The sequence below is a fragment of the Vombatus ursinus genome, unplaced genomic scaffold, assembly GCF_900497805.2.
Source record: "Vombatus ursinus unplaced genomic scaffold, bare-nosed wombat genome assembly UNPS02014770.1, whole genome shotgun sequence".
NCBI lineage: Eukaryota > Metazoa > Chordata > Mammalia > Diprotodontia > Vombatidae > Vombatus > Vombatus ursinus.
The window spans coordinates 25,110,800-25,136,956 of record NW_020954548.1 but is presented as its reverse complement, the minus strand read 5'-3'; the positions used below and the strand labels follow the sequence as shown (position 1 = coordinate 25,136,956).

The window sequence follows — 26,157 nt, the reverse complement described above, 5'->3', positions numbered from 1 at the left end:
AAGGCCCATCTTTTTTTCATGTATGTTTAAGCTCAGATTTGTAAGGTAGGTCACCCTAGGCAGCATCCTGAGCTCCATTGCTCCTTGGAATGCTTTATTTCATTGCCTCTTAAGTTTTCTGGTGGGTGCAGAATAACCTTGCATTTGTTTCCTTTCCTTTGTATTTATTGCTTTTGACTACTTACAGAACTTATTTCTGTTGTTAAAAATTTTTTTAATTTATTTTATTTTTTTATTTTGTGGTGAGCAATGGGGATTAAGTGACTTGCCCAGGGTCACACAGCTAGTGTCAAGTATCTGAGGTCAGATTTGAACTCAGGTCCTCCTGACTCCAGGGCTGGTGCTCTATCCACTGCGCCACCTAACTGCTCCCATTGTTAAATTTAAGCACTATGTTTTTTAGGTTTTTTTCTGGAGGTGATATGTGAATTTCATTTTCTGTATATTTCATTTTCTTTGTCTAGAAGTTCTAGGCAGTTCTCTTTTATTTCCTGAATTATATGGTGTTAAGGTTTTTTGCTCTGTCACATTTTCCTGGGAGACCTGTGATCCTTCTGTTGTCTCTGTGCATCTTGTCTTTAAAATCAGTATATTTTATTTGCATAGTAAGCATATTTTCTTTTAATGTTATTGTTTTTTACCTCTCTTTTAGATTGTCCTTCACTTCTGCATGTTTGCACTCCCAATCTGTTGTTTTCTCTTTATTTCTTTAGTGGGACTTGTCTTTGCAGATTCCAGTTTTTCTATTCTGCCCATTATTTTTGCTGTGAAGGACATAAATTTTACTCTAATAATTCCCATTCTCTTTTGAACCACTCAGAAGCAGTGTGTTGTGGTTCCATGTTCTCCTTAAATTCTACTGAGTCTTCTGTCTTTATCAAGTGCTGAATAATGTTCCTTTGTTTTGCTATGTTTATTCATAGGTACCTGAACTCCTTTACTAGATCTGGAGGCTATATTTCCTTCTGTTAATGTTTCCCCTCTTGATTTACCAGTTTATGTCCAAGGTCTTTGAGTTTTCATCTTCCTGACATCTTTGACTATCCTTTCCTACTCTTCTGTTTCTGACTCTGTCTTCTCTAATGGTTATTTTTTTGGAGACCAGATCTCGAAGCATCTCATCCTCCTCCTATGCTTTGCAATTCTTAGTTCACCAGTGCAGATCTCTACCACAAATGATTTTTGGGTGTTTAGAACTGGCCCCAGTTGGGTGCTGTGCCCTTTCCCTCAGGATTAATGGAATGCTGCATAACACCTTCACCTCCTACCCTCACCCACACACACAGTGTTTTCCTCTGTCCTGTTTCTTCTGGGAGGATCAGAAAGCTGCTGTGCTGGTATGACAGGGTTGTTTGAGCAGCATGGGCTTTTCAGACCTTTGTTTCTAGTGGTCCTACAGGGTTTTGGCCCTTAGCAGGCTATTGCTCCTAAAGAGCTGTTACCAGCCCCACTGGTTGGCTTTCTTTGCCTGAGCAACATTCTGTAACTTTGAGCCCAGGTCACTGTGTAAGGGAGGAGTGGAGATGGAGTGGGGTTTGTTTTTGTTGCAAGCCCTGACCTGCATGTAGAGTTCTGGATCTGCTAGTGCAGGCTTGCTGCATTTAGTGTAGGAGGTGGGAAAGAGGTCAGTGAGGGTCGTTTTATGTTGGTTGTTTTTTTAAACCTTTTATATTCTTAGTGTCCTAAACCATGGAGTCAACTGAAGTTGTTTTATCTTTGGCACATCATTTATGTTTTGGGAGGTTTGAGAAGTTGTGAGGAATCAAAGAAAATGTCTAATCCTCCATCTTATTGGTCATATCACCCCATATCACCCTTATCATTTGCTTATCATAGGTACAGATGAAGTATAAGATATGCCCTTTTTGCTTAGGGATATTATTATTCCTTTTGAAGAGGACAAGATTTACACAGAGAATATGACTTAAAATTAAGTGCTAAATGTATGTATGCTTACTTATTTATAAATTTATATACATTATATAATTACTTTTATATAAGTAAAATTATATGAATACTTAAACATGTTATAAAACTTACACAAAAGATATGAGAAAGATAAAATAATGCTTAAAATATTATTTACTTATCAATGACACAAAACCTTTTTGCTCTCACTGAAATATTACAAATGATATTTTTTATGAGAGAATTTGAATTTGCTTGAATATTTTTGAAAGGCTTAGTTTAACACTTTGTGGTAGAGGGATTCAAAGGTCTGATTCTAAGTTCATTTTATTTCAGTGTTTGGTTTAATGATTTTCATAGCTAATTTCACAAACATATTTAGATCTACAATTTCCTGGATCAATTATGCCAAAATTGTTGTTGGTGAAATGATACAGAAAAGACAAGAAAGATGAAGATTGAGAAAAGATCATCAGCTTTGGCATTTGGGATCACTGGACACTTTGGAGAAAACAGTTTTGGTTAAGTGAAGAGTCAAAGTTAAGAAGGTTTAGAATTCAGAAGAGATGTAAAGGAGTGTAATGTCCTTGATAGAATTAAGGAAGTTGGAAGAGGGTTGGATCTGTAGGAAGCGTTATGTAATGAATTCCACCACATAGACAATAACCCATCCTTTTTTTTATCCAGATTAGTTTATTCGGTCCCACAGGGGAACAACAACAACAAAACAGAAAATGAAAAGCGGAGGGGGAATCCGACTCTAATTTACACACTGGCTGCCTCAGAGCACAGAACCTGCCCCACTGAGGGGTGACTTTGACAGCCATTAAGTAATTTAGAGATAGGATGTAAGCACATTGGGAAGTGGAGATTTTCAAATGGGTGCTGCACACACGCTACATGGAACGGGAGAGGTTGAGAGTTTGCATAGCTGTTGAGAGCAGGTCAGGTGCAAGAGGGAGCTAAGTGGGGAATATAGCCCTATGATGAATAAAGGCGGTAGTGTAACTGTGTTAGAGGAGGCCCAGTGAATGACTCCAGCTAAGAGGGTGGACTGAGACCCATCTTTCGACTATTGATTGGTTACCCCTTGTCATTATGCCATTGTCCAATGGGGTTATGCAGTCCCCACATTGGAGTCCACTGCCACAAACTTTCAGTACTATAGTAATTCAGGGATAGGAGAGATTGTGCTGGTTGTCAGGAAAGTTTTCTTAAAGGAAGGACTCAGTATGAGCCTTCCAGTGATAGATAGAATTTAGATAGAGAAAAGTGGAAAGGACATTCCAGGAAGTAGAAAGTGCATGAACAAAGATGTTAGGTAGTAATGACCGGAGAGTGAATGGAAAACAGTGAGATGTTGGCATGAGTGTAGCAGAGAATCTATCTTGCAGAGTTGTGACATAAGATTGGATAGGTAGGATAGGGCCTAAAGGTTAAGCCAAGTTTAGACTTAACATAAACGAAGCCACTAAAAGTTCTTGATTCTGGAAGCGACATGATGAAAGTTTTGATTTGAACATTTTGTTTTTTTTTGAAAGTTTACTCTGGCCTTCATATGTAGAATAGGTTTATAGAATGGACCTGGCATTTAAGATCCACCCCAATCAGCTTCAGTCTACCTTTCCAGCCTTATTTCACATTGCTATCTCTCATAACATTCTGTGCTCCAGCCAAAATAGACTGCTAAATGTTTCCCAAATTTGACATGCCATCCTTCTGTATCCATATATTTCTTAAGCCATTCTCTCATGTTTGGGATTCAGTGCATTCTCATATCTACCTTACAGAATCCTTTTCTTCCTTCAAAGCTCAGCTTCTGTGGCCTCTTGTTTAGAAAAACGTCCCTTATCATCCTGGATGAAAGTGTTCTTTCTCATCTCAAATTTTTATTATCTTACCAAAATTTGTCCTTTGCCCCACTCATACCCTAAGTCACATATAACATCCTTATTTCTAGATATACATGTCTTAATCCTTTCTTCCTCCAAGTATACTGAAAGCTCCTTGAAGGCAAGGATTGTCATTTTTTAAAGAGTTGTAGTTACTACTTAATCATTTAGTAAATGTTTGTTGAATTGAATTAAATTGAAGCCAGGAAGACAATAAAAGCTATTTTAGTAGGTTATATATTAGGAGGCCATGGACTAGTTTATTAGCAGTTAGAATTGGGGAGAGGGAGTGAAAGATATTTTTAAGGATAACAGATTGGGTATATGGGATGAACAGGAGGAAAAAGTCAAAGACAACTCTAGCATTCTAACTAGACACCAAAAAAAAAAAATGTGGCATTACTGACAAAAATGGGGTGAAATGCCAAAACAGTGGAACAGGAAGGTGCCATCAAAAAGCAGAAGTTCTATCCTTTGTCTTACAGAGGCCACTGTTAGCAAGCAGCTATTAAAACCATAGGTGTGACAGCATTTCAACAGATGCTGAAACTGAGTGATAATCCAGCCTATTCACTTATGCCAGGCTGCTCTTTGGAGCCCACTACTTTCAGAAACTTAGAGATTATCAAAGAATCCTCTCATACTAGTATAGAGATAGTATGTGTTTATGAATAGAAAAGTGAGAAACATTCATTTTGCCTTTGGGTAGGATGAATTCTTAAAATGGATAGCTTATCTTATAAAGTATGAGGTCTACTTTTTTCAATGGCATATTTTGATACAATGTGAAACTTGTTTCCTTTATCTACTTTTGTCCTAGCTGTATTAGTTCTCCAACAGAACTATAGTGTCTATAGCAGGGAACATTTTGATTCTTTGTCAGGAAAGGCAAAAATATTAACCTATTAGGATAGCATTTATTCATTCAAGAAAGATTTATTACGTTCTTACCGTATGCCAGGCACATGATCTGTATTGAAGAGTGAGTATTGGTGAGCTGGAGACTTAGGTAATGTGGAATGACTAGGATCAGCTCAGAGGGTGAAGTTTGGAGATGTTATTGCTATGCGTGGGTACTCAGAATGGCTTATAATTGGCAATGGTGTTGCATGGGGTGACTTTTGAGTTCTCTGCTCTGCCATGGATGCCAGGGACTGCCAACTCCTTGAGCTATAGTTAAGCTGAAAACATGAAACTTTTAATTAAAAGATGTATATTTAAGGTCTTGAGAGTAATCGTTTTGAATGTCATAAATCCATAGAATTAGGTATATGTTGTTTTGTCATTTTTTTTCCAGCTCCTAATTACCTGTAGAGTTGAAAGGGTCCATAGAGTGATATAGTGGAAAGCCTACTGCTCAAATAGAAGTCCTAGCTCTGCCATTTACTGACTTTGTGACTACCTGCAAACGGTTTTACTGCTTTGATTCCAAGTGTCTTTATCTTGTAAAATAGTCAAGTTAATTGTTGTCATTATGCCCCATTACACAGGATTGTTTTGAGAATCAAATGAGATAAACTTCATATAAAAGTTCTGTATGCTATAAAGGGATATTAACATATCAGCTGTTCTTATATGATACAACTTTCCTCTTACCCAGTGTCGATAACATCCTCATTTATAACATCCTCAGGGTGAAATTGGTCTAGTTTGGGCTGGAATACTAACAGTGATGGAGAGCTGACTATGCAAAGAAGCCCATTTCAGGTTAGATGGCTATACTTGAAAGAAGTTCCTATATCAAAATGAAATTTTCTGCCCTGTCACTTATACCTGTTGGTTCTTCTTTCTGGAGCTATACAGATTAAGTCTAATATGACAGCTTTTCAAACATTTTGAATAGTAAGCATACCCTTGGTCATCCTTTTTTTTTTGTGTAAAAAATGCATAGTTCCTCAAACTGTGCATCATGCAGCATGGCTTCAATATTCCTTACCATCTTGGTCCCTCTCTTCTGGATTTACTCTAGTTTGCCAGTATTCCTCTTAAAACTCCATTCACAAGTGAACATTGCACTTGAGATGTGGTCTGACCAGGTCAAAGTACAGTAGGACTATTATACTTTGTTCTGGGCACTATACTTTGTTAATGCAGACTAAGTTTGCATTAACTTTTAGAAGCCACTTCACACTTTTTTTTAAATTTTAGTTTTAATTTTTTTTATTTTTAGGCAATTGAAGTTAAGTGACTTGCCCCCCAGGGTCACACAGCTAGTAAGTGTCAAGTGTTTGGTGTGAGCCCGGATTTGAACTCAGGTCCTCCTGACTTCAGGGCCGGTGCTCTATCCACTGCGCCACCTCGCTGCCCCTACTTAACACTCTTGATACAGTTCTGAGTTCCTAGATATCGACTTAAAATGGTCACCGGGATGAATGAGGAGGAAGGAAGAAAGGGAGGAAATAATATGACAGGTGAAAGAAAACAAGGAAGACAAAGGTTTGAGATTTTGAGCATATCAGTTTATTAAGCAGTGCATGCCAATTGCTCAACAAACCAGGACCAGGCCTCCTCAGCTCTGGCACTGGACCCCAAACACATAAAAAGATTTAAAAGAAAACAATTAACCAGGATATGAAATTAGGTAGTCTGATTTCCAATTGGAGGAAAGATCTCCAAGTTGGGAGGGGGAGAGTAAACAAGTGCAATTTCCTGAAATCAGAAAAAGAGGTATCCCACTCCCTCCGCAAGTGACCGTATTCAATCAAAGGAATGTAGAAACAATAACTGATTGACCAGTATGGGATCAATTTTCAGATAGAAAATATGAGTTGCTTGAGATGTATAATTGTGAGAAAACTTGCATCAATCTTTGGATCTGATTGGGTTTCTGATCAATATAGCTTAGGTCCTTAGGTACGGGGTTAGTTAGTTAGTTATATTTAGTTTTCAACACTCACTTTTATAAGATTTTTGAGTTTTAAGTTTTCTCCCCCTCCTTCCTCTTACCCTTCCCAAGATGGCATGCACTCTAATATAGGCCATACATGTACAATCATATTAATCATATTTCCACATCAATCATGTTGAAAAGAAGAATTAGAACCAAAGAGAAAGACCACGAGAAAGAAAAAAACAAACAAAAAGGAAAAATAGTATGCTTCGATCTGCACTCAGATTCCATAGTTCTTTATCTGGATGTGGATAGCATTTTCCATCATAAGTCTTTTGGAATTATCTTAGATTGTTGCATTGCTCAAAAGAGCTAAATATATCAGACTTGGTCATCACACAGTGTTGCTGTTACTGTGTACAGTGTTTTCCTGGTTCTTCTCACTTCACTCAGTATCAGTTCATGCAAGTCTAGTTAAGGGTTTCTAAACAGCAGGTAAAGGTGGATCCACTTTCTCAGCCACACAGGACCAGGTTCAGACAATGCAGTAAGATTTTCTCACAATTCCCACAGTTGAACAAAGTTTTCTTACAAGACAGAAATTGGAGTAGACCCATAATTGAATGGAAAGGGAACTGAGCTAGCTCCAGAAATGAGTCCCTAGGTGGAGTCCATGTAGCTCACTCAATTCCTCCTACCACTTGCTGTACTAGTCCCCTCACTTTCTTCAGTAAGCCTTTCTAAAACACCTCCTATGTGCTGGGTTCTGTGTTTAAATATTTTACAAATATGATCTCATTTGGTCCTCACAACAACCCTGAGATGTAGGTGCTGTTTTTCAGTTGAGAAAACTGAGGCAAAGAGAGATTAAGTAACTCACACAGTCACACAGCTAGTAAGTATCTAAGGCCTGATTGACCCACTGAACTGCTTTTGATAGAAATCTCTGAAGAATAAAATTGACAGTACAATAAGTAATCCTGATGTGGACTAAAAGACAGAGGCATCTAAAGAAACCATTGCATCACAGAGATATACTATAAACTCAGAACTTAAAGAACATGCCCTGCCCAAAAGTTAGAAGGAATAACAAAAGACAAATACAAAAGAATTACTTGACGTAGGAGTAGTGTCAGAAATTCAATAAGTATTGAGTACCTGCCAGGAACTCAGCAGTATGTTAGTTAACGGGGTGGGTGTGAAGACATAATCTATGTCCTCAGTATATTTTTCAAAATTAAATTTATTGATACTTTTTAAATATAAGATACTTCCCACCAAATTGTTTCTGCCACACACAGACATACATTCCCTGAAAACAATTTGTTTATTATTAAAAGAAAAGAGAGATGTATTCTGTTGCCTGAATAGAGTTTTGTGGCTTCTCAAATTTGACTTTATTTACATTATCATAGGCATTGTCTGTGTTGGTCTAGTTTAAAAAAAAAACTGGTTCTACTTTCTTTGTACTACATTGCTTCAGTTACATTACTAATGACTAGTGTACTAGTAATGCAATTACTAGTTTTCTTGTGGTTCTCTGAATCTTTGTATTTTCCATTTTGTATAGTGTTGTAACATTGTTATATTAACAAATCAGTTTATCCATTCCCTGATTATCTGGTGGGTGTTTTACTTCCATCTTTTCATTATAACTATTAATGCTGTTACGATTTTTTTGTACATATTGATCTTTATTTCTGTTGGTAGCTTTTGGGGGGGGTACATTTTCAGTAGTGGAATGTTTGTATCAAAGGGCACGAACAATTTAATAACTAATTTGAGAGTGATTTCCAGAAATTACCTCAATATACTTTAATTTTTGGTAAGCTTCAACTCATTCTGGGCATTAGTTCTCTTTGAATTATGCTTACATGTTCATTACCGCTTTTCTGTATGTTATTTTGATTTAGGTTTGCTGTCTTCCAGTTTTTGTGGGTGTCTTTTTAAAATCTGAGTCACTTGGAGAACTCTCTCTTTTCCCAAAAAACAATCCCTTCACAGGGGCTCCAGAACAGGGAGTTTTCCATTGCTGGACTGGCCCATTGCTTAATTTATTGCTATTTTTGTGTGTAGGCTCAGGAGTATGTCTGATTCTTTTAGCTAGTTAAAAGATGTTTCTTTTGGGGCACCATCCACCTTCATCCAAACCCTACAGTTTTCTCTAATCGATTGACATAAGCACATATTATAGTGGAGTGGATTGAATTGTTTTAGGTATCTAAGCCTTTTGTGATTATTTTAATTGAGATGAGGGAGATTCATCCACCCGTACTCATGAAAAGTAGTTCACTTGTGCCATGTTCTCTTTTAGTCTGTCTTTGGATTGTCTTATCATAGAGATGACCTTGGGTTATCAGAAACTGTGCTACCACAGTGCAAGATATGCCAAGTCCTTCCAAGACGGAAAAAGGCTGGAGTTTGGGCCCAGTGATAGACTCGTCCTCAGATGAAAGTCTAAAAAAGACATAGCTAGTTTTTGGAGAGACATTACTGGTGGGTTGTCCACCAGATGGTGTTGGATTTTGGCCTCAACAACTCACAAAACCTCAGTTTGTTTCATTCCTCTTTAACAGTCATGTTTTGTACTATTTCTTTACACAATTTATTATGATCCTTGTTTGAAATCTCATTAATTCTTTATGGCCTAACCTTTCATGAAATATTCTATGAATAACCCAACCAGAAGTGATGTTTTTCTTTTCTGACTTTTTGTACATTCTTGTTTTTCCCATCCATGTAGTACTTAACATATTTCAGTACTTAAGGGAGTTATGATTTTATCAGATTGAGTACTTTAGTATAGGTATCCATCCCCCTAGAGTAATTAGATGGTTTTTGTGAATTTGTTGTAGACAGGCAAAATGCTATGTGAAATTTGAGGAGACTGGGAGTGGGAAAGTGCCAAGGAAGGCTTCAATAAGGAGATAGGGAGCAGGGGTTCATATTTTACTTGGCAGGCTATGGGGAGTCACTGAAGGTTTTAGGGTTTGTTTTCTTGTTTGCTTTTTTGAGTGGAAAAGTATATTAGGAAGATTACTCAGGCGACAGTGTAAAGGATAGATTGGAAAAAGATTGATAGGATGAAGGATCACCTGTTCATGTTTCTATGGTGCTTTATGGTTACAAGAGGCTTTTGGGTGTTCTCTCATAATTAGTATAGCAACAATATGAGGCAGATGCTGCAATTAATATTATATACATGTTATAGGAGAGAAAATGAGCCTTAGAGGGTCTTGTCCAGAGTTAAACATCTACTGAGTGGCAGAGGTAGGGAGTGGTTTCTGTTACATTCTGACTTGGAGGTTCTAAACCTAAGTGACTGTGAGAAAGGTATTATTACCATTAATAGAAATAGGGAAATTAGGAGGGAAACTGATTTTTTTGGAACAGTCTTGCTCTTCAGATGTCTTATGGTATGTTTATCTGGATTTCTTCCTTGCCTTTACTATATTCCAACTTTTACTTACTTCTATATGTGCTTTATTTTTGCCTATGGCATGGTGCCTTTCTTCTGCATAATAAATATTTAATAAAATGTTTCAAGGTTATGAATTTGGTTTTAGACAAGTTGAGCTTGAGGTAACAAACATCAGTAATTAAGTATGGGCTTGGCAAGTAAAAGGTAGTTCAGGTCTGGAGATAAAGATTTGGGAATGATCTTTGTAGAAATGATTGCTGAAGCCATTGAAATGGATAGGATTTCTGAAGGGGAGAGTATAGAGAAATTTAGCAAGATTGTTTAATTCTTTCCCTAGTCACCATTTGATCTCTGTACCATACAATCAACCATGCTGATAAGATACTTAGTTTCATATATAGTAAACATTAATTAGGAAACCATTAATTCTAAATTTGTGAAAGTTTAGGTAGGGGCTTAGCAGAAGTTTACGTTAACAGTATTCGGAGAGCAATTATAGTATGATTGCAGTCTGTGTTTCATGCTACATAAGAAAATGCTTCTGAAACATCTATATTTGTTTCAGAAGTGAAACAAATTTCAGCCACTGGTATACTAATAATTTACTTATGAACCACTGATAAGATAATTACAAGTAGTTTTCATAAAATTAAGACCTTCATTTAACTATGCTGTTTACTACATTAGTCTGTTTCTAATTACTGTATGTACTTTGAAGTAATAAAATTGTCCGTCGGTGGATTCATGGTCTTATTGGTATAGGTACTCCCTCTACCAGTGCAGATCCCAGCCCACGTAAACCTTTTCATTTTATGCTGTTCTCCTCCATGTAACTTCCATAGTAGATCTACCTAATGCACTGGAGGGCTACCTCTGTTTCTTTTGTTAGTTTATGGATGCCAATTTAATTAATTGTTGGACCATCTACCTCTTTTTTCTTAGTATAGCTTCTAACTCATGTACAACCCACTTCCCACCCACCCCCTTCTAATCATAAGTATCCTAAACGTTGTTTTTTAAAGTCTTCTTTTGTGCAAGTCATCCTTGATAATATGCAATGGATTACTTCTTGTTGTTCCGTCGTTTCAGTCACGTCCAAATCTTTGTGACCCCATTTGGGGTTTTCTTGGCAAAGATACTGGAGCCAGCTCATTTTATATATGAGGAAAGGGAGGCAAACAGGGTTAAGTGATTTGTCCAGGGTCACATAGCTAATAAGCGTCTGAGGCTGGATTTGAACTCATCTCTTTTGTACACTAAACCCAGGTACTCTATCCACTCTGTCCCCTAGCTGCCCTACTGTCCTCCATAACATTTTGCAGATGAATTTGTAGTCTAAATTTATGTTGCCATGACTTTCTGTTTGGCAAGTATATCAAATTATGACAATTGTTTTCCATTTTATCTTTGATATTTAAAATATGTAATTTTTGTGTTCAGTTGGTGTTTTTTGTTCTATTACTTTTCAGGATTTAATTTTATTTTGTTTTTTAGCTATATGCCCTATTGATCTGTTCTTGACCTCTTCTGTTGATAGAAGTGTTGAGAAAGAGAAAATTTTTTGTAAGAATTGCTTTTGCTTATATCCCCAAAGTTTTGATTATGTTCTCTCATTCTCGTTTTCTTTCGTATAATTCTTTTATTATTTCAATAGCTTGTTCTTTGATTCACATATTCTTTTGGATTGCATCATCTCATCATCCTACAGGAACTAATCAGTCCTGGTACTCATACCTCATCACTACCCTCTGTCACTGTGTTTGGAGGGTTGAGCCATGTACTCCAAAGCCTCCTGTTAAGGAGAGAACTCAGGACAAACATCTCCTTATTTCCCATATGACTATACTACTTTGGATCTTCTCTGACATCACTGCGTCCCAGGAAATTCATCATTGGGAAAACCTCATTATCCTAAAAGATCAGATCAGTCTTGGTCCTCTACCTCATCACTATTCTCTCTGCTTTTGATTAGAGTGTGGTGCCAACAACTGCAAAAACCTCCTTTAAAAAACCTAAGGAAGAAATGGAGGATAAGCATATTGTTTTCCAATTGGTTGTATTTCTCTGAGACACTCTGATTTCTCCACCATGTTTTCATTTGATTGTTGATAGCTTGAATTTCTTCCTTTTAAAAGCTGCTTGTTCATATCCTTTGGCTATTTATGGAGAAGTAGCTCTTATTCTTTTAAATTTGAATGAGCTCCTTATATCTTGGAAATGAGGCTTTTTTCCCCAAAAAATTTGCTGCAGAGATTCCCCCCCCCCAGTTACCTATCTCTTTTCTATTTCTAATTGTATTGGTCTTATTTGTGCAAAAATTTGTAAATTTCATATATGAAAATTGTCCATTTTGTCTTATGTAATCTAATCTATCCCTTGTTCGGCTATGAACTCTTCCTCTATCCATGGATATGAAAAATATTTCATTGCCCCTCAAATTTATAATGTGATCTTTTATGTGTCAATCATAAATCCATTTGGAGCTTATCTATGGTATGAGATAGTTGTCAAAACCTAATTCATACTTAACTACAGTTTTTCCACAGTTTTTGTCCAGTATTAAGTCTTTACCTCTGTAGCTGGGCTCTTTGGGTTTATTGAACACTAAAGTACCAGCCTTATTTGCTTTTGTGGCATTTAAAAAATTTCAAGAGACATATTTTTGAGCAATTTCATCATTTTATTAATAGTGTCAGCATTTTAATAAAAGGGTAGATGGTCATTTGGCCATCACTCTTAGGCCAAAGACAGTCACGGTGGTGGGATCAAGGTTTATATGCCCATCAGAAGAGGGATGTTCTGAAGGATAGCAGTCAATTCTGATTGGTTAACAATTGAGAATGAATATTACAATAAGGGGCTGGACCTGAACTTTGATTATTGTCATTAATTCTTCAGTCCCCCCTCTCCTTGGGTAATCTATTCAAAGAATTTATCCCCACCCAAACCTGAGGAAAACAAAATAGCTGCCCCTGGGTGGGGTCTGGATAGAGGAACCGAGACTAAAGTCTGGAAAGAAAAAGGGTGAAATCTGAATCTCCTGTTACTAATAATCATTTCTCTCACTTTCATATGTTGAATATCTAATCCATTCCACTAATTAACCTCTCGATTTTTTAGCCATCATTCTGATGACTACTGCTTTGGAGTATATTTTGAGATCAGGTTCTTTGCCCAAATTAGTATGAGTGTTACTATCTGGCTTTACAGATCTTGCAATAATATTTTATTGTCATCCATCTTGTTTGAATTGCTACCTCAAATTCTTCAGTCTTGCCAAACAACTTTGTCTTAACCATAAAGCATTCTTAATTTATGTATGAGATTTTGGCTAGAATGATGTGGGTCAGATCCCTCTTTAATCATAATTGGCTATTGGGCAAATTTCCCCCCTCCCAGATTGTATTATATCTTTTCATAGTATATAACTTTGATCATCATTCTGACTGGTTTTAGGTTGACTTTATTAGTCTTACTTATAGGCATAGTCCCCTAGTTTTTCAGTCTACTGTGTAAATTGTTGATGCTTACTACTGTCCTATTGTTATTCTGTGGTAAGCTAATTTGAAGGGGGCTTCATTAAATATTTGACTGTTAACATCCTGATATAGTGGTCACTGCTAGGTTTGTGTTGTTATGCTAGTTAGGGATGGAAAGATGGTGATACATGTAAGTGGGGCCACTACTTAAAAAAAAATAGGTTTATAAATTAATCTGCAAAGATGCTTCTGAAAGTCAGCTTGAAAAAAAAAAGAATTCATACCTAGACCTGGTTTGAATAAAGTTGAATAAAGACTGCTGTAAAATGAAAGTGGGAAGATAAATTGCAGGAAGAAATGGGGACAAAAATATGAATAGGGTATCTTTTTTTAAGTCTCATGTTCTTTAGTATATTACAATATTTCTAGATAAAGTAATATCTTATTTTCCTTTGTAGTGTTGGTAAATAAAAAAATTTCATGTAAATTAATTTTCCAAATAAGCTTACTTCTTTAAGCAACATTTTTTTTCCTAACCATCTTTTTGGAAATATTTTGAAGTATGAATTACACACTTGTGCCTTTTTGAACAGAGTATTTGTTTTGGTTTGAATCTGTGGCTTCATCAGTGTGGAAACTTGGCAGTTTTCCTATAACTTACAGTCCTAGAGAGTTGCCTTGGACAGTGAGATTAAATTATTTGACTATAGCTACATACATAGCTAATATGTGCAAAGGCAGTACTCAAACTCAGGTCTTAACACCAAGGCCAGTTCTATACACTACATCATATTGCTTTCCTTGAACAGAGTATATTGAAGATAATCAAACCTTTTCTTGATGACTCAGGGTCATTATTGAATATCAGTTACTGTACTGTGATGGGATATAATGACTTCAGGATTTTTAAGATGTCTTGGGTTATTTCCTTCTACCCTAAAATGGGCCCCATGCTATTATGCTTACATGGTTTTTCAGTCTTTTTGTAGTTCCTTTATCTCCTTCTCCTACTTTCATTAGTGTCTCACAGCTCTGTACTTCTTTACTGTTCATTTTCAGCTGCTACAATTTTTATACACAGTTGTTTGGGTGAGAATCTAGAGGTAATGGAACTTTTATGGAGTACATTGGCTTGTGGTAGCTGGTCTTTTTTTTTTAATTCAGAGACTTTTTCAGGGGCTTATTCTGATTATGAATAAGTATAAGACTTTAGATGGTTTTATACTTGGTGACTGTGGTTACTAAAATTTGACCTCCAAATAAAAGTTAAAAGAAAAGGAAAAATTTGACTTCTAGATAAGCAGATGGGGCATTAATACAACTCTTTTTTGCCATTAAAAACTTTGGTTCTTAATTGAGTAACTTAGATCTTTCTGATTGCTGTAATTGCTGTATTTGTTCTTCTCCATTTTATTTAACTCTCTGATAGCTTTTACACACTTAAAAATTTATCTTTTTTTCATATTCTTAATTGAGATTTGGAATTATGTCTACCTTGCCTTTGGAATAAATGTCACTAATACTGAACTGTCACTTGAACTGACTGTTCAGGTACTCTGCATCTCTGTTAATCATTTTGCATGCAATAGGTAGGTAGATAGAAAGTAAATTGTATTTTAATTCCTTGCAACTGATTGTATCCTCAGAGTATTTGTCATCTGAGTCACTTATATCAATTTTGGTCTTGAATAAGTATATTTTTAATATATAGCATAGATACAAAAAGCATCATATGATACTTTGAGTTTGAATGCTTTTTTGACATTTGTCTTAAAATGACTAGTATAGGGGACAGCTAGGTGGCGCAGTGGATAGAGCACCCGCCTTGAAATCAGGAGGACCTGAGTTCAAATGAGGCTTCAGACCAAACACTTGACACGTACTAGCTGTGTGATCTTGGGCAAGTCACTTAACCCCAATTGCCTGGGGGGGGGGGGAGTGACTAGTATACTTTAATCAGTTTATATGGTATACCCAGAACTCTTGTGTTTCTGTTCTGTCCTATTCTTTAGTTGTATATTTTATTTTTGTGTATATAACACCATGGCAAATAAAAATACTGAGGTAGAACAGAGTTAAGTTGTAGGAACAATTATTTAATACTGATTGAAAACATTGAGTAGTATAATGCTGCAGACTGTTAATTGGTAAGTAAATATTTAAGTTAGTAAATAAGTAGATGTCATTTATTGAAGATATTAAGTTCCCATTCATGTCTACAGGTTTTATTGACTTTGAGCCTTTCTTCACTTAGTGTCAGTATCTAGGCCCTTTTTAGGAAGGTATTCAAATTTTATACATTTAAACTTCTTTTTTTCAAACTATAATCCCTTCTCTTCCTCCCACCTCCCTTCCCTTTCCCCACTGAGAAAGCAAGAATCAAATCCTCTATTACAAACATGTGTAATAAAGCAAAACAAAATCCTGCATTGGACACATCTAAAAAAAGTCTCAGTCTGCACTCTTGAATCCATCACCTCTTATAAGGAGGTGGTTAGCCTTTTACATATTAGTCCTCTGAAATTGTGTTTGGTCATTGTGTTAATTGGAGTTCCTAAGACTTTCAGAGTTTATTGTTATTATATTGTCATTATAAATTGTTCTTGTAGTTCTGCTTATTTTGCTCTGCATCAGTACGTACAAGTCTTCCCAGGTTTCTTTGTTGTGGTTTTTAAAAATTCGGTTTTATTTTCAGTTTTGAATTCTTCTCTTCCGTCTCCCCTCCCCCACCCAAGAAAAATAAAACCAGTATGTATAGTCGTTCAAAACAAGTTTCTGTATTAGCCTTATTAGCAGAGTGGAGGGAGGAGAGAAGAGAAGAAAAAGAAAATAAGCTTCAGTCAATACTCTTGAGTCCGTCAGCTGTCTGGAGGTGAATAGCATGTTTCATCATGAATCCTTTGAAATTATGACCGGCAGTTGTTAATCAGAGTTTGCTAAATCTTTCAAAGTGTTGTGTTTTGTTTTGTTTTTTTACAGTTTTGCTGTTATTATATAAATTATTCTCTTGGTTTTGTTAATTTCACTTTGCACCAGTTCATACAAGTGTTCCCAGGTTTTTCTTGATGCCATTCCCTTCATCATTTCTTATAGCACAATAATATTACATCATATTCTTATGCTATAGCTTGTTCACCCTTTCCCCAACTGATGGGCACCCCTTCAGTGCCCATCACTTCTTTGCCATTATAAAAAGACGTGCTATAAATTTTTTTTTTACATATGCTTCCTTTTCCTCTTTCTTTGATCTCTTTATCTTATAGACTTAGTGGTGGTGTCACTAGGTCAAAGGGAATGCATATTTTAATAGTTTTTTTGGAAATTGAAAGGCAGATTGCTTTCAAGAACCATGGCAGCAGTTCACAGTTCCATCATCAATGCATAAGATGCCTATTTTCTTACACCCCCTCCAACGTTTGTCATTTTCCTTTTTTTGTCATCTTAGTCAGTCAAGTGGTTATGAAGTACCTCAGAGTTGTTTTAGTTTGGATTTCTCAAATCACTTGTGATTTAGAGCATTTTTTTATTATGGCAATTGATAGCTAGAATTTCTTCTTCTGAAAACTATGCATATATTTTGAACATTTATCAATTGAGGAATGACTCATAAATTTGACACAATTCCCTTTTCTATTACAGATACTTATTAGAAGTTTCAACTTGCTGGAAAGATTTTTTTTCCCCAATTTCCTGTGTCTCTTCAAATTTTAGCTGCACTGTTTTTGGAAGGCAAAACCTTTTTAATTTTATGTCATCAAAATTGTCTATTTTACCTCCTCTGAAACCTCTCCACCTCTTGCTTGGTCATGAACCCTTCCCCTGTGCTCTTCTTTTTTGTTTATGATGTCACCCTTTTAGTTTAAATCATTTGGAGGCTGGCTTGTCTTGTGATATGAGATGTTGATTTATACCTAGTTTCTGCCAGTCTGCTTTCCAGTTTTCCCAGAAGTTTTTGTTGAATAGTGATGGCTAGGTACTGTGGTAAGTTCTGGGGATGCAAAGAAAGGCATTTTGCAGCATTTTTTCTTCAACCTTAAAGCTTTGGATTTTGCAAATGACTATATGTACATACAAGAATATGTGTGTGTATGTATGTATGTATGTGTATATGTGTGTGTATACACTCACAGAAGAAGAAATCTCAGTGAGAAGGTACAGTGGTAGGAGAAGGAAAGGTCTCTTGGGAGTGGGATTTGCTCTTGAAGGAAGCCAGGAGGTGAAGGAGGTAAAGAAAGTGTTCTAAGCATGGGGGCCAGCTTGTGAAAAGACAATTGAGAGTTGGAGGATAGTGTCTGAAATAGCAAGAAAGGCTGGTATTGTTTGATTATAGAGTATGTGGAGGGTAGAAGGGAATAAGGTAGAAGAGTCTGAAAAAATAGGAAAGGTTCAGGTTGTGAAGAGCTTTAAAAGCCAAAGGGAGGATTTTATATTTGATCCTGGAGATAGTAGGGAGCCGCTGGGGTTTACTGAATTAGGACGTGTCATGGTCAGACTTGGGCTTTAAGATTACTTTGGTTGATGAGTACAGGTAGACTGGAGTGGGGAGAGACTTGAAGCAGGGAGACCAAGCAGAAACCCATTACAATAGTCTAGGTGTGAGGGGATAGGCGCCTGTACCAGAATGGTGACTGAGAGAAGGCAAATTCGTACATGAGGATGGATGAAAGGGAACAAATATTTATTAAGCCCCCTCACTGTGCTAAATACTTTACAAATACCTCATTTGATTGTATTTGAGAAAGAGGATATTTGGTGTTAGATTTGTGAGGTAGAATGAGTGGGGTCATTTCAATGCACAAAGAATGAATGTTTGCATATACACAGAATAGAAAAAGAGGATTGCATATGAAACTGCAAATCACCATTGGGTCTAGCTTCTTATGTTTTCATTGAGGGGAGAGATTATTGTGGAAAGGCAGCCCACTTATCACTTTCAACAACAATTGCCAATCAACTTCCCCCAATAAGAGGGTCAGGTGCAGGAGCCCTGGGAATGGCAGCACCTCCCCAGACCATCGATCCTGCTTCCAGGCCAACCATCATCCAGGGAAGCAACTCCTTTGGAGAAGGGACCAATGGTCATCACCACTAGCTACCAACTGCCACCTACAGGGCAAGAAACCTGCCAGGGAAAGCCATTATCACCACCTTGGCTCACTGTCTCCCTTCATATCCTGATGAAGATATCCCAATATCCTGAGCCCCAGACCTTTGGGAATAGCACAACTTTAAGCCCAGTGCCCTCAGCCATCATCCTGGGAAGCAATGCCTGTGGAGATGTACACTGATGCTAGGCATAGAGCAATAGGTTTCTCCAAGGGCTGAGCTGTTATCTTCTCTGATGGTTGGGTGACACAAGGCCAAGTAGCAGAAGACACATGTAGCAGAAGGTCCGACTGTGCAAAGACATCCAAACCTAGTCCCTAAGAGGGCCCTAGAGCCCAAGTCCTACTTTCTAGTATCCAGTGATAGAAAGGGAGTAAATGGGTGCTTGGTGTCTTGTAGCCTCCACCTACCTAGGTGCTTAGTACTAATGGAGTGTTGTGTTATTACTATTGTTATTTTTTAACAATTTTGTGATATGGGGCATAGTAGGTAGTATATTAGCATTGTAGGTTATGGGTGCTAAATTTCAGGAGACCCAGGTATAGTTGTCTGTGAATCAGTTGCATATAGGCATTTTGAGTTCTTATGGGAAAGGTTTTGAGTTAGAGATCTAGAGTTCCTCTGTAGAGATAATAATTGAAGCCATGGGAGTGAATGAAATCATCAGTCGGGAGTAGATGCTAAAGAGAAGAAGGTAGGTGGATCCTTGAGGAAATATTTCCATTAAAGATTCGGGAAGAAGAAGGGGAGCCAGTGCTTTAGACAGTAAGAGAGCTGTGGGAAAACCAGGAGGCTGCAGTATAACAGAAGCCAAAGAAGAGAATAATTTTAAGAAGGAGGAGCTAGTTGGTACTGTCATGTTTCAGAGAGGTCAAAGAGAATGAAGACTGAGAGAGTTACTTTTAAATTGATTAGGAGATCCCTCGAAAGACCTTGGAATATTTTTAACTGATTGGTGGGGTTAGAAACTCAATGAAAACCAAGGGTTTAAGAAATAAATGAGTGAATAAGTGATGGAATCATTGGCCTACAAACTCATAGGCTGAAATTTGGGTTTATTACTGATTGTTTTAGCATATCGTGAAAACTTTACTGTTTTGTGGAAGTTCTGAAATTACTTTTTAAACTGCAACTTCAGAAACTATGAAAACTCCAACCTTATTTATTGCTAAGTGCATCAAGTTTGCACTCATGCTGGCATTCCATCACTGTTATATTTCAGTCATTGTCAGTCATTCAACAAGCATTTATTCAGAGCTTATTTTCTGGGCAGTATGGATACAAAAGCACTGCCACTTACATGAACCTCCAGACCCCTCAATAAAGTTTATTTTCTTAATATCCTCTATACACTCAAATTCAAGCCTATCTCTCTCTTGCTTTGCTTTTCCTTTCACCTAAAATGCCCTCCCTTTTCCTCTTCTCTTATTCCAAACTTTTCAAGACACAAATCACATTTCTTGTGAAGACTTCCAACAATCTAACTCACACAGATCTATGACCTCTTATAGCACTGAAGAGTTCATGTCCTACATTTTAGTGCTCAATTATATACTACATTGTTTCTAAGGGTATTATTTTTTTTCCTTGTGCAGATTGCAAACTCATTGAGAACAACTCCATCATACGTACGTTTTATCCCTTTTAAGAGTCAGCTGAGCACATCATAGTAAGCACTTAGTTGAATATTGACTATGTTGCCTTCTCAAAATCCTATAGAATATTTGATGAGAATTGCCTGAGATTACTTGTCTGGTTGAAATTATTCTGTGCATTGTTTTGATGTCAATAAAAATGCAACTTTTTTTTTTCTTGGCCAGCCTAGCGTGTTAATCGTAACCTACAAGGAACTGGCAAAATCATCTACTCAATTTGGATCCTACAAGCAAGTTGAATGGAGGCCAGATAGTACCATGATAGCTGTATCAGTAAGTAGGGGATTTTCTAGCTTTGATAGTACCTTCTTATAAAATAATTGTTTTGTGGTGTTAAAAAAAAATTATCTTTGATAAACGGCCTTCCTATAGCATTGCACATTGTTTTTAATCCATTTCTTCTTGAAAAAAATTTCTCCCTTTTTCAAAATTTCCCTGGCTTCTGTGGCACTATGTTTTCTAGGTTTTTTTCTTACCTATCAAGTCACTTATTTGTTTCCTTCACTAATTTAACCTTTTCTTCCCACTAGGCACTCTTTTCTTTGAAAATCCAATTTCTTATTACATCAGCTATTTTTTCTATAGAGATGAGTAAGAAATCTGCATTTCTAGCCCTGATTGCTCCTCTTGGCTTTTAGTCATACGTCATCAGTCTTCCAAACATCTCTACTTGAATATCTTGTCATCACCCAGTGCATTAAATGTCTAAAACCAATGTCATTATCTTTATGCCCAAGTGAACTCTATTTCTAGACTTCTCCATTTTTGTCATCGGGACCATATCCTACTAGTAATTCAGACTTAGAGTCTTAGAGTTGGAAAGGAACTCAGGGGTCATGTAATTAAAACTGTAGCTGAACACGTGTTCTCTCTACAGTATACCTATCAAATGATTGCTTGGCAGTCATTTGAAGATCTCCAGCATAGATGAATTCACTGCCTTCTGAGACAACTTATTTTACTTTTAGATATCTCTAATTGTTAGAAAGTTTTTCTCTGTATCAAGCTTAAATCTACATCTCTGCAACATCAACCCATTGCTTCTAGTTCTTTCCTTTGGAACCAAATGGCACAAATTGAATTCTTCTACAGAATAGCCTTTCAGATACTTGAAGATACCTACCTTGTCTCCCCCTGAGTATTCTGTTTTCTAGACTAATCATCTCCAGTTTCTTCAAATAATCCTTAGAGACTATACTCAAGGCTTTTTCTCTGTCCTGGTCTCTGGATGTTCTCTAACTTATCAATCATCCCTAAAATGGGCCCAGAATTGAACATAGTAGTTCAGGTGTTGTCTGACTAGTGCGGAATACAGTGAGACTATTACCTTCCTTACTCTCGGAACTGTTTTTTAAATCTAGGTCACATTAACTTTTTTTGGCTATTATATCGTACCATTGATTGGTACTGAGTTTGCATTTCACTAAAGTCCCAGATGTTTTTCACATGAATTGGTTTTTAGCCATGCCACCCTGATCTTGTATTTGTGAAGTTGGGTTTTTGAACCCCAAGTACAGGACTTTATATTTATCCCTATTAAATGTAATATAATTAGATTAGGTCCAGTTTTCTAGCCTGTGAGATATTTTTGGATCATGACTATGTCATCCATTATGCACTTTGTCATCTGTACTCCCTCTCTTTTCTCAAAAGAGTTTAAAACCTGTGACTCACAGTCTTCCTGTCCAGCACAGTCCTTGCATTTATGCTTAGGGACTTCATCAAACTTATTGATATCCCTATGAACATCCTGACTTCTCAGATCATAAACTTAATTAATTCCCATGACCTAAATCTTTACTTCATTGACATGAACATAGAAGTTTATATCACTGTCACTTATAACTGCCACCTACATAATCTTTGTTTCTGAAATCCCTTTCTTATCACAATTTCCTATCCTTTCATTTCTGCCTCATCTTCACTTGTCCTAAATATCTTTTCCCTCACTTTGACCTCTAGTCTTTCCATCTTTATCTGTTCTCTGCTGTAATTATCTCACTTTCTTTCCTTTACAGTTCAATTATTCACCCTTGCCCTGTTGTCCTAATCCATTCCTCAGCCTCGGGTCATCCCCACCATCCATCTTTTCTATGCCTACTTTGATTATGCTGCAAGAGTAAGTGATGCAACTGTGCTCATTGGATCCCATGAAATTCCTGTTTAATCTTAGTTGGGCCCTCACTGCCACATTGCAAACCATTTATTCTTCCATGTTTAAGCAATCACATTCCCTGGATTGACTTTTCCAAATCCTTCACTCAAGCTTTTATGCCTTCCTTATCCTGTCTTTCAGAAGGTGACTTTAAATCCTAGTCTATTTAAGGAGTCCATTAATTTCTCCATCTTCACATATTAGAACCCCTGCATATTTGCATCTCTTTTTCTTCTTTGTCTCTGAGGAAGGGATGACCAAGGATGGTCAAGGAATGAAGGAAGGAAATAAACATTTATCAGGGGCCTTCATTGTGCCAGGTACTATGCTAAGCACTTTACAAATATTATCTCATTTGAGCCTCACAACACCCCTGTGACATAGGTACTATTGTTATCCCCATTTTACAGTTGACCAATGTCACATAGCTAGTAAGTGTCTGAGGCAGGATTTAAACTCAGGTCTTCCTGACTCCAAGGCCAGCATACTATGCACTGTGCTGTCTCCTGTCCATGTCTCCAACTTCATCTTCCACTACTTTTCTTTATGGATCCTTCAATCTAGCGAAACCCATCAATTCACTATTCTCTTAACTTGATGTTTGCATGCTCAATTCTATGACTTTCATCATTTTTATTCTCTTCACTTAGAATTCCTCCAACTCTGTATTCCTCTACTTGTTGAAATCTTCCTTCCTGGCTCCTCACAAGTCCCCTTTTCACTTCCCTAACCACCCAGCCCTTTGGAATCGCTTCCTTCTATAAATTTCAATATTTTTTGTTTGTACCACTCATTTTGGTCAATCAACAAGCATTTATTAGTGATTACAATGTGCTTGGCACTGTACTAAATTCTGGAATTAAAAAGAAAGGCAAAAGCAGTCCCTGCCCTCAAGCATTTTCTAATGAGGGAAGCAACATTTTAATGATTAGGTAAATACAAGATATATACAGAGTAGAAGGAAGATAATATGAAAGGAGAAGGTACGCTGGGTGGAAGACTGAGAAAGGCCTTCTGCTGAAGGTGGTACTTAGCTGAATCTTGAAGGAGACCAGCAATACCAAGAGCTGGAGATGAGGGGGCAGAACATTTTAATGATTAGCATATGCTATCTAATACCATTATTTTTTATATCTATATACACAGATATACACATACATATATGTGTGTATCTTTCTCTCTCTCTCTCTCTCTCTCTCTCTCTCTCTCTTTCTCTTTCTCACTAGATTATTAGCTTCTTGAGACCAGGGACTGTGTTTTATTTCTTTCGTTATCCATAGGTCTTAGCATAATGTCTTCCTTACACATAATAGTTTTTTAAAAAATATTTACTGTTGATGAATTGGCTTTTTATAATAGAATGGATATTGAATCTTTTTTTTATAAACTATAAGTAAAAATGACAGGCATGGGGGTTGAATATTTTCTGAGATAATCCCATGGTTCTAATAGAGTCTAAAAATAACTGACAATGCTCAATTCTATGACTAAAGGGGGAAAATGTTTACCGTTATCATCTAATAATAAATATAGTATAACTTAATATTAACCCCAGATAAATAATGAAACTTAATCAGAATTTGTTGGCTACTGCAGGATCTCCTACTCCCTTAAATAAATCAGTGATTATCGCTCAGTAAGAACTCTTAGGTTACTTTTACCATTATGAAGTGTCTTAAATAAAAAGTTAGCAAAACTAAAAATAAATTAATCAAATACAATTTTTCTTTCCATTGCTTTTAATTTTAATGAGAGAATAAAGTTCACTTCTTCAGAGATTAATCTTAATCTTACCATCCTATTTGTCATATTTCTTAACTGTCTCTGATCTGTGTTAGTATTTAACTGCATTTTCCCTTACAATTGTGAATTTCTCAGGTTCCTTTTTTTTCCTAGACACTTTCATTTTCATGCAGATTTGATGAATCCCACCTCAATGTTTACTTTTGCAACTCTAAAATTGTAGCTATTAGAAATAAAGTGGGGCAGCTAAGTAGCACGATGGATAGAGCCTTGGAGTCAGGAGGGCCTGAGTTCAAATATGGCCTTAGACACTTGACACTTACTAGCTGTATGACCCTGGGTAGGTCACTTAACCCTGATTACCTCACCAAAAATCGGGAGGAAAAAAAAAAGAAATAAAGTGTTACCCTACAAGTAAAAAATAAATTCATTGTTATGAATTGCCTGCCCATTCTGACAGCACATAATTCTATTGTCTCAATATCTCTAATAGCAAAGAAATGTCTTTGGGTAGGGAAATATTATGCAATGAAGATATTCTATTATTTTTAATTTGTCTCCACATTTAGCGTAGCTTCTGGGAAGGAGGGAATGAAATTTGTTTTACAAAATTTTGCAGAATATTTTGAAGTGGTTTTGACAAAATCAGCAAAGCAGCTATTTTAAAAGCTTTCTTTAAATTTTTGCTTACTTAGGTACACTGAGCAAGTTGGAGCTAATTAAAATGTGGAAAAGTAGGCTGTGTCTTAGTTTCATAGTGGAAATACTAAAGAGATGTTGTAAGATAAAATAGTTTCCTGTTGGCTGGGATTTGTGTAGCTGAAAAATAAAAGGTTAAGTGAACCAGTAGTATGTTTGATGTGAGATATTCTGTAAAATTAAGGGAAACTGAAAGATTGTTGCTTTGTGGTTTGAAGTTTTCGAAGTCTTGGAGAATTCTCAGACTTTTCATTTCTCCTTGTCTGATTTGTACCTCTGTCTTTTGTCGTTCAGTCATATTAGTTGTGTCTGACTCTTTGTGGTCCCATTTGGGATTTTCTTGGCAAAGATTCTGAAGTGGTTTGTCATTTCCTTTACAGATGAGGAAACTGAGGGTTAAGTGACTTATCCAGGGTCACACAACTAGTGAATTCAGGAAGACTTACCTTCCTAATTTGAGGCTGGGCACTCTATCCACTACACCACCTAGTTGCCCTTTCCTTTGTCTGTAGATGTGCCGTTTATATTGTGTCTATTTTTCTTAGATGGGAGGAGGGGAGAAAGATGAGATGGACTATAGATAGATGTAAATAAGTACAGAATGCTTTTTTTTTAAGTTGTTTTTTTTTTTTAGTTTTTTGTAGAAAAAAAGTGGAACCTAAAACTTGATAAAAAAACATTTGTTATATAAAAATGTAAACTTGGGAAGATCATTAGAAAAGTTGGTAACTGAATTAAAATCTATTATGTAGGCACATCCCCTTTTAAGTTCAGTTCAATTAAATGAACATTGTTTAATGATTTTTAGGGCTGAGCATAGAAGTTACACAAGTTTGACTAGGTAGAAGAGCCATTCCAGATGAGGGGAGGACAGTTATAAGCAAGGGCATGGTGATGAGTTTGGGAAATAATGAGTTTGCAAATATGGAGCATTGGGTTTATAAAGAGGAATGTTGTGAGGTGTTAATGGCAGAAATAAACAAATTTCAGAAATACAACTTACTGGTTGAATGTTATCTGCAAGAGTAGGCAGTGGACTAAGGATACAATGTATAAGACGTGGCCCTTGACTCCATGGACCCTTGTATTGTGGTTGAGGAGATTAAATACGAAAAGATAACTAGCAATAAAATTTAAAATTTAGGGTATCTATGAATCAAGCTTTATCTAACCCACATATTATTCATTTCCTATTTATAGAATTCTTACTACAGTTACCATGAAAGTATTTTAGCTATGTTGTTCTTGCTTGATTAAAATTGCTTGGGA

At 36.5% G+C, this 26,157-nt stretch overlaps 1 protein-coding gene across 3 annotated transcripts in view; it reads left to right on the top strand.

The window, feature by feature from the left end:
* RIC1 (RIC1 homolog, RAB6A GEF complex partner 1) overlaps positions 1 to 26,157 on the top strand; it is a 146,751-nt gene that overhangs the window by 5,728 nt on the left and 114,866 nt on the right. For 2 of the 3 annotated variants that reach the window (XM_027862780.1, XM_027862779.1), the window contains exon 2: positions 20,457 to 20,564. The exons of the other annotated variant lie outside the window; for it this stretch is intronic. In XM_027862780.1, coding sequence (XP_027718581.1) covers positions 20,457 to 20,564 — 108 coding nt within the window. The remainder of the gene's footprint in view (positions 1 to 20,456; positions 20,565 to 26,157) is intronic. 3 annotated transcript variants of the gene reach the window in all.